Here is a 9,470-nt window from a genome sequence, read left to right as displayed (position 1 = left end):
AAATGATTCCTAATACACTCGCTGACTTTTACACTCAGTGAGAATCATCTCCTCCTCCTCCTCCTCTTCATCATCCTCCTCCACACTGCCATCACCCTTTCCTGAGATCTGCTGCTTGCTGTATGAAATGTGGTTCATTAACTAGTTCCTACACTATATGGTCACAATTGTAAAGATCTATTTGCTTTTCTGAACATCCCTTTCAACATTTGATCTTTATAGAATTCTATTCTTTTCTACACTCAAATCTGGAGACTTCCCTAAATATTCAAATTTAACCTCAGAAATAATTCTTTTTTTAATTTCAAATAAAACACGAGTCACGCTACAATCTCAGCTGTTTTCCGCGTGTTTAGTCGCATGGTAGGGGCGCTGTACTGAAAACCATGACATTTTTAGTCATTACTGTGACTTTTTTTTTTTTTTTTTTTTAAAGGAAGTAAATAAATAAAGCAATAGCATGGAAACATAAATATTTGTGTTTTCATACTTTTGCCCCCCCCCCCCCCCACCTCATACTTCATACCCCTTTTAAATTCATACTTTTCCAAAATGCGTAGCAAACCTCCATTTTTCGAGTAGATTATTTGGAGATTTGCGTGCTCTCTCTCTCTCTCTCTCTCTCTCTCTCTCTCTCTCTCTCTCTCTCTCTCTCTCTCTCTCTCTCTCTCTCTCTCTCTCTCTCTCTCTCTCTCTCTCTCTCTCTCTCTCTCTCTCTCAGTAATAATAGATTGTACTACACCCAATGGACCACCTCTTAGCTATTATCCTACAGCTGTGTATTTGTTCAGGTGGACATGCTTTCCTGTGCATACTGTGTGTGTTCGTGTGTGTGTGTGTGTGTGTGTGTGTGTGTGTGTGTGTGTGCGCGCGCTGACCGGGCTCTGCAGGATCATGGACACTCTCTTCCTCTGCTCCATCATGTTAAAGTCCTGCCTGAGGTCAGGTGCCATGTTCCTCTCTCTCTGGTACTCGGCGCTGCTCTCGTCCACTCGGTCGAAGTAGCGCTCTTTATGGGGCGGGTGTGCGGGTGGAGTGGCCGCCACCACCCCCGCGCCTGAGTCTCCGTTCATCCTGCGGTCCGCACCTGCGGGGAGACGGCACGAGACGTTGTTTAGATTAGACAGAAAGGATTTTCGCATTTCAGTTTCGTCTCACTGAGATCAACAACTACAGGTGCGATATTTCTCGAATCCGACTCGAGCGTGTGTGTGTGAGAGATTCATTCTGGTACCGGGTCACACCACGGCCAGGCTCCGCCCACTCTGTGTCAGAAGGAAGCTCAGCATCGATTTCCTGAAGTTGGGTCTTACAGCACAATACACAGAGATAAGATAATAAACACCACACACAAACACACACACTCTCACTGAGACTCCCATACAGACCCTCTCACAATACACACACACACACTCCCATACAGACCCTCTCACAATACACACACACACCCACCCTAATACACTATAACAGATTTATTAGTGTCCAGAAAAGCAAATGTGTATGTGTGTATATGTGTGTGTGTGTGCGTGTGCGTGTGTGTGTGTGTGTGTGTGTGTGTGTGAGAGAGAGACTAAAAGTTTTCAAGAGCTTTAGAGTGCATTTGTGAACATAATGTGCTTGAACAGCATCCATTAGCACTACTGAAGAGAGGAAAGAAAGAGAGAGAGCGCGAAAAAAAAAAAAGAAGAGAACGGAGAGGAAGTGAACGACAGCAGAATTTAGTATAATCTATTGCATTGTCTCCATTCCAGCAAACCAGGACGACTCCAGTGTTGCCATAACGACCTCACGGCTTCCCAGCAGGACCGGGCTCGGCTCGGCTCTAGATTTAGTAGACATTCGGACCTGAACGAGGACGATCTCTCGATCCGGGTTTTATCTGGAACCGTGTACAAAAGCATCTCGGTGCTCACACACACACAGTGAAGGATTTACACACTGCTGTTCTGTACGTCAACAAGCCTGAGCTTGGAGAAAGAACGAGAGAGAAAGAGAGAGAGAGAGAGAGAGAGAGAGATGCCGATGGGCAAGAGATAGAATGAAGGAGAGGGAAAGAAAGAGGAGAATGAGGAGGGAGGAAAAGGGAGAAGATAGGAGCATGTGACGAGACACAAAGCAATGGAGAGAAAGAGTGCCAAGACATACAGAAAGACAGTGAGAAAAAGTGTGAAAATGAGTGAGAGAAAAAAGAAGGACAGAAGACATGATAAACGGAATACTTTGAGAGAGTAACAGGGAGGGGGGGGGGGAGTGGGAGAGAAACGGATCCACTAGAGAAGGTCGAAAAAAGAAATCAAGAAAGAAACAAATGCAATAAAAATGAGAGAAAGAAAGTGAGTGTGAGAGAGAGAGAATCTAAATCTTGAGAGAAACAGAATGTATATATCACTCTCTATCATTCTGTCTCTTTCTCTCTCTCTGTGCACACACACACACACACACACACACAGAGAAAAAAAGACAGAATGAAAGAGAGAGCGTGAGAGAGATAGAGAGGAGAGCAAACGGTAGAGAGAGGCAGAAAGAGAGAGAGAGAGAGAGAGAGAGAGAGAGAGAGAGAGAGAGAGAGAGAGAGAGAGAGAGAGAGAGAGAGAGAGAGAGAGAGAGAGACTCTCTGACTCAGCGTTATTGATTGATGGTGTCTAATGGCTTTGGGATTGTTTAGTTCAAGCACACACTATGCATTTATGCCTGCAGTGCTCTGTGTGTGTGTGTGTGTGTGTGTGTCCTATTCGCCTGCAAACACTCGAATTGCACTACAGTGTCACGACTGTTAAACAACCAAAACACGAAAGAGTAATAATAATGATGAAGTGAATCGTGACCTCCATCCCTGCAGCATGGAACTGCACCCCAGCAGGAAATAACTACAGCCTTGTGTAATGGACTCAACATCTGGCCAAATGTGTACACACACGCGCGCACACGCGCGCACGCACACACACACACACACACACACACACACACACACACACACACACACACACACACACACGAATGCAGTCCTTTATAAAAACTTCGTTTTCAATGTCTTTACACCGGAATACTCTTTGCTTTTCCTGACGTTCCCTGATCAGGAATTGTAACTCCACATTTCCCTGTAAAACCTTGTCCGTGCCTCTGTTCACGACACACTGCTGGCTACGGCTCAGCTCAAATATCTGGTCGTGCATGGTGCAGAAATTCCTCCCACACACTCTCAGATAGTCAAGTTGGAAGCGCGTGGGACGGGTGCTGGGTTGACGAGCACGTCTCCTTAGTAACCAACACTGGCTTCTGGGAATAGATTTCGGTATCCAGGACGAACGCCGGCGGTTTCTTTGGGATGCGGAAAGCGAGAGTCAACCAAACAGACAAACCAACAAACCTCTGTAGAATAACATTCAGGAAAAACACAAACAAACCTAAACGAATTGTTTGGGGTTTTTTGCACAAGGAAGCAGATGGAAGTCAGGCATCCTGTTAGCTCTGTTTGACATGTTGGGTCACTTCCGTGAGTGTCATCCAAAGTGAAAAGTTCATGCAAAGAGCGATTTCACTCATCATCTAATTGTCCATCATTTAAACTGATTAGATTCGACTGTGTTTTCTCTTCGAGTTGAAACTGCGTAAGGTGTTAACTCGCTTTACTAGCTACATGACAATCCCCAACAAATTTTAAGCGGGGGAAAAAAAATTTAGACGAAATCTCTGGCCAAAACGTTGATATTATTCCGAGGTGAAGGAAAGAGGGCTTCTAAAATTATCGGTATATCTCACAATTAGCACTCATCCCGTTATGTTGACTGGAGCTACGGAGGATGAGCCAAGGTTCTCGAGTAACGAAGACCGAAACAAGACACCTGCAGGAGCTCTGATTGGATTCCGTATGTTGCCGTACTTCTATTTGATACAAAAAGTCCAAGACCTTCCTGAAGGACCCAGCAATGGAAGCTTGGTTATGCTGAGATTTGAGCTCACAACCTTCTGATCAGCAGTTCAACATCTTAACCACTACAACCCAACAATCTAAACACACCTTTTGACAGCTAGGAAACCTTAATGAGTTTATCGAGACCCACTCGACTGTGGAAAATTACAAGTTCAACAATTAGTAAAGCATTCAAGAGAGGCAAAGATGAGACGCTGTGTGTTGTTAAAATGATATCACACACAGTTGTTCATACTTTTTCTTCTCTAGTTGTTACATAACGTATGGCACGACCCTCCTCAAACAGGTGACCGAGAGATTTTGACTGAACAATTCCCCATGCAGTTGAGTACAACTGCTAAAACTGATCCCAGAGGTAATAAAATCCTAATCCTATTAGTCTCTATTACACTAAAGGCTTTCAGAAGCTATTTGAAAGTTCCACTAGTGGAGAAGTTCTGGAAATAAATCAGACTAAAGATCTTAATTCCCTGATTTTCTCCGTACCCATCTGCCCCCATCCTCTATCTCACTTCTTCTCTTTCTCTCCAGGATTTCAGCCAGTACACTGGTAGATGCTTGCCAGCTCCAACTGTTCAGCCTGGCATGACTCGAATGCTCTCCTCGGATCTTTCACACGATGCTGTAACACTGATTTTACTTTTAGCTCTGATCAAATTTGGCTTCAGAAACTTGAAATACTCGGTCTAATGACTGCTGAAAGATTACGTATAACTAATGATGCGCCTTTAGTGCTTGGCCTCCTGAATATATAATAAATTAATCATCAGTTCAGTCAATAAGCTAATAAATACCATTGTAATAATTGTGTTCGCCTGGAAACCTAACTGACTAAAAAAACAACAAGCGGTAGCTAACAGAATGTTAAAAATAATAATAATAAATTAGCTAGTTGATACAAATTTCAACATAGGAAAGTGTTGGTTAAAATAGTTAGCAAGTACAGCTACTACCATTTCTCATATAATTTTTTTTCCCTACATCGAATTAAACAGTTTCTAAAAACTACTTCAGAACTCAGAGCACTTCAGCAACAAGGACGTTCTTTATAAAATCCGGCGCTTATCTGTTCTATTCCTAGACAGCTGTGCAGGAACTCGCAATCATCTCCCTAATCCACACACGTCGCCATTCAATTACAGGCTACAATGTTAATCAGCTTTTTATAGCTTGTGTCAGTGCGTTTCTAGACAGCAGAGATGAGAGCTCCGAGTCTCAGATGAAGATCACAAATATGTTGAAAGACACATAAAAGGAACTTCCTGGATCTTATCTCTGCAGATACTCAAAAAAAAAAAATGGACACGTTCTGAAACACGTACACGAGAATCAGTAAGCACAAAACCAGCGCAAAATGTTTGTATGATTGTGGCACGATTCTGGTATTCTAGAGTTGGGCAATATACTTCATTTTCAGAACGCCATATCATCCGCCTGTGAAATACACAATACTATCGCATGTGGGCGGGGCAGTGCAATAATTCACTTATTTGCTCATATATTTAATAATTTTGGAACATATTTAACACATTTTCAACTGATTTATTTACTTGTTCACATATTTAACTTAACGTAGATCTACTTAATTTACATTACTTTTTATCTCGGTAAATGACGCAATGGAAATGTGACTCCTTGTCCATAATTAAAGTTGGTTAACAAGAAAAAACGTCACACCCCCGATTTGGCAAAAGAAAATTTGTTTTAAACCAGAAATCAAAACCTGATCTAAATCCTGACAGAAATAAAATCCTGAACTAAATCCTGACAGAAATCAAATCCTTACAGAAATTAAATCCTGACCTATTTCCTGTCAGAAATCAAATCTTGATCTAAATACTGACCTAAATCCTTTTAGAAATCAAATCTTGATCTAAATCCTGACCTAAATCCTGTCAGAAATCAAATCCTGACCTAAATCCTGGTAGAAATCCAATCCTGTCAGAAATCAAATACTGACAGAAATCGAATCCTGACCTATTTCCTGTCAGAAATTAAATATTGATCAAGAAACTGACCCAAATCCTTTTAGAAATTAAATCTTGATCTAAATCCTGACCTAAATCCTGTCAGAAATCAAATCCTGATCTAAATCCTGACAGAAATAAAATCCTGGTCTAAAACCTGACAGAAATAAAATCCTGGTCTAAAACCTGTCAGAAATTAAACACTGACCTAAACCCTGTCAGATATTAAACCCTGTCACAAATGTTGACAGAAATCCTATTAGGTTTCTTCATGGTATTTTGTCCAGGACTATAAACAAAAACATGCAACCTTTATACACAAAAAGCTGCGATAATCCTTTCAGAAATCCTGCTTAGCACCAGAAATAAAGATCTGACATGTTTATGACTTTGTGTGGTGTTTCCACAGCAATCCAGCACATCCACATGCACGTTATGCAACAGCAGTAGGTGGAAAAGGCTTCAGGCTCACTGACATGTAAAGAACATCCTGAAGCACGTCCAGATAGTAATAAAGGCTACAGAGAACCGTATCTACCTACACCTCATTCGCTCTCTCGCTCACACCCACACAGGCTTCTCAACCATTTATACAACCAGAGTTTATACACGCCGGGCTCTAAAGGGTTCGAGTGCTGCGTGGGCTGCGGCGCTTTTTCCCAAGCGTGTGATTTTATACAGTATAGAAGAGACAAAGTCCAGGACCATCTGCAGAATGTATTGTATAACGACATCATGTGCACGATATGGGGTGAAGCTAAAACATGGAACGGGAAATGTGTCAAATGTGATCGTCAAACAGCGTATTTGGGTCCATAATAATGAAGACATCTCGATGTCATCTTACAACTCGAGAAGAACGTGTGCTTTCACACCTATTCCGCTTTTCAATAAAAAAAAGAATTATCATTAAGGACATAATAAATAAATTACATGCTAAATATATTATATTTCTTAATACAATCTTTTTCTTTTACAGCAACTTAAAATTTATGTTTAAAACAACATTTAATGTTCAAATTTTATCTCAATTTTTTTATAATTAACAAATTATTAGTTATTATATTAATGATATCATGGATAATTCATACGTATACATTATAATTATACACTAATTTCCAATTATAATTCATACAGTAAATAATTGTGATCTATAAATGTAAATAATATTTATTTATAGGTTATGCACAATTTTGCTTAAATTCCGCTTCAGACAAAAGGAAAAAAACAAATCAATCAAAATAATCTTACATATTCAACTTTCACTTCATTGTAAAATTCAAATTGTGAATAGCCTTCAGTTCGCTCTAGACGCCCACTGCTCAGGTCCCCTCTAGACGCCCACTGCTCAGGTCCCCTCTAGACGCCCACTGCTCAGGTCCCCTCTAGACGCCCACTGCTCAGGTCCCCTCTAGACGCCCACTGCTCAGGTCCCCTCTAGACGCCCACTGCTCAGGTCCCCTCTAGACGCCCACTGCTCAGGTCCTGCACTGCACTGACTCTTGTGCTGCACACTTGTCACACAAGTAAAAGAAATTATTATAAAACATGAACAACTAAATCTTTTCTAAAAAAAAATTTTAAATACTGATTTACTGGTTTCTGTAAGGAAGGTTTTAAATATGGATTTGTAATGCAGGTCAGGATTAATAATGCATGGCAGAATTACTCGAAGCACCGTATCAGGTGCCGCTTTTCCTTCAGGTTGCAGTAAATATAAAATCCATCAGAACAACTTGAAGAAACCTTACTGAAGAACTGCAAAAGTATGCAAACAGCAAGAGTGGAGTGCGTGCAGCCTTCAGCATGGTCACTATGGAAACAAACTAGACATCGCCATGGAAACCAGCAGACCGTTTCCAGAGTTGGCTTGAAGGTCTACAGTAACAGGTTGTGTCTGGAACTTCGTCTCGCTCAAACACGGCGAACAAACTGCCGCTCGACCTTTTAGACCGCTGATAAAAAAACATGAACAATTAAATAATAATAAGCAATGGAGTGTACTTTTTATCCATTTACAGCTACAGTTTGCAGTTTGGGAACGTCCGCAAAACAAGGGTTAGGGTTCACTTTTTTGATAGCGACCATTTAACAGTCGTTTAACAAAAATAGATAACTAAATAAACAAACAAAAAATCCATTTGGTGTTCTGCGAGATGTTTATTTGGCATTTATTTATTTCAGGAAGGAGACTCTAGTGTCAAACAGTCAGAGGTACAGCTGGAGGAAAACAAGTCATTAAGACACTGTACATATTGCATTGTACTGAAAGAGGCGTGGCCTCTGTGCTGTAAGGTTTAAGTGAAGGGGGGTGTGGCCTTAATGCTGGTCATTCCAATGGAAATATTCAACGATGCCCAATCAATTCTAATTAAAGATGGAACAGGAAAAGAGGCATGTGCTTATCTGTCTGTAAAAGTGGTGTAGTCTTTGTGTAGGTCAATCTAAGTAGAAAAGGTGTGTCCTATGTGATAATCTGTTTGTTAAAGGAAGCATGGCCTCTGGTAGGTCTGTCCTAAAAGGGGCGTGGCCTATGTGCTTATTTGTTTGCTAAAGGATTAGGATTAAGAGTGTCTCTGTGTTGGTCAGTCTCAGTGAAGGCGGTGTGGCCTATGTGTAGATCATTCACAGTAAAGGGGGCGTGGCCTATGTGCTTATTAGTAAAAAAAAAAAAAACAGCACAATATTAAACCAAAGTAAATGCAGCTGCAAATATTCCAAGTGACAAGCACATTAAAAACGTCTCAAAGTCGAAAAAATCCACGCCCTAGTTCCTAGTCAAAGAAACGCTCGAGCTCGGAGGATGCAAAGTGCTTTTACTCTCCACTGAGTAAGAGTTCGTCTGCAGGAAGTCGGGTTACCGTGAGAACCGTGAGCCGACAGGAGCGTGGATAGAGCAGATAGAGAACGCAAATAACCCCAGAACTAATTAACTAACTCATCATTTTTACTCAACATCTCATCAATAACTTACAGACACCAAGATCCAACACAACGATCAGGTTCATGATCAATGAACTGAAAAAGTCCAGAGTTGCAGCTGTTTCGTTTCAGGAAAGAACATCAAGACGCTGTTTTTATTACAACATGTTTATCACAGATTACAACATGCGCCTAAAACATGGAACACCACCAGCGTTTTCGAGCTGCAATTTTAAACTGGAGAAAGTTTATCCAGGATGTCGTGTTTAAAAGTAATATTTATACAGTAAAAGTGTTATTTATGGTCCTTTTTGTATTCAAAGCCTGAAGTGTGTCACGGTTTCTTTCTTTAATTGTGATCAGGCAAGTACAAACATCAACATACATGCACTAATATCTATACATATATATCCAGGTTTGTTCATCATCTGACAGAACTTTAACGTGTGTAAGGTGCGGTGTGTAACGCATCAATAATTCACAAACGTCTCCATTATGAAGGATGATAAGAACAGGGAAGTGGAAGCAGTCTGCTATCTCGAGTGTGTCACAAAACAGATGCTATGAAGAGGAGGAGGGGTTCAGTGTGTGTGTGTGTGTGTGTGTGTGTGTGTGTGCACATGTTCGTGCACATGTTTGTGCACTTATAT

General features: G+C 41.0%; 1 protein-coding gene across 30 annotated transcripts in view; it reads right to left on the bottom strand.

Annotated features, from left to right (window-relative positions):
• The window catches only part of add1 (adducin 1 (alpha)), a 33,142-nt gene that overhangs the window by 20,111 nt on the left and 3,561 nt on the right, over nt 1–9,470 (bottom strand). For all 30 annotated transcript variants that reach the window (XM_083563702.1, XM_083563700.1, XM_083563698.1 and 27 more), the window contains exon 2: nt 879–1,087. In XM_083563702.1, the coding sequence (XP_083419828.1) occupies nt 879–1,073 (195 nt within the window). In that variant the 5' untranslated portion in view covers nt 1,074–1,087. The remainder of the gene's footprint in view (nt 1–878; nt 1,088–9,470) is intronic.

This window comes from Silurus aristotelis (assembly GCF_946808225.1).
Source record: "Silurus aristotelis genome assembly, chromosome: 16".
Classification (NCBI taxonomy): Eukaryota; Metazoa; Chordata; class Actinopteri; order Siluriformes; family Siluridae; genus Silurus; species Silurus aristotelis.
Note: the sequence above shows the minus strand (reverse complement) of the source record. Positions and strands in the feature narration are given on the sequence as shown.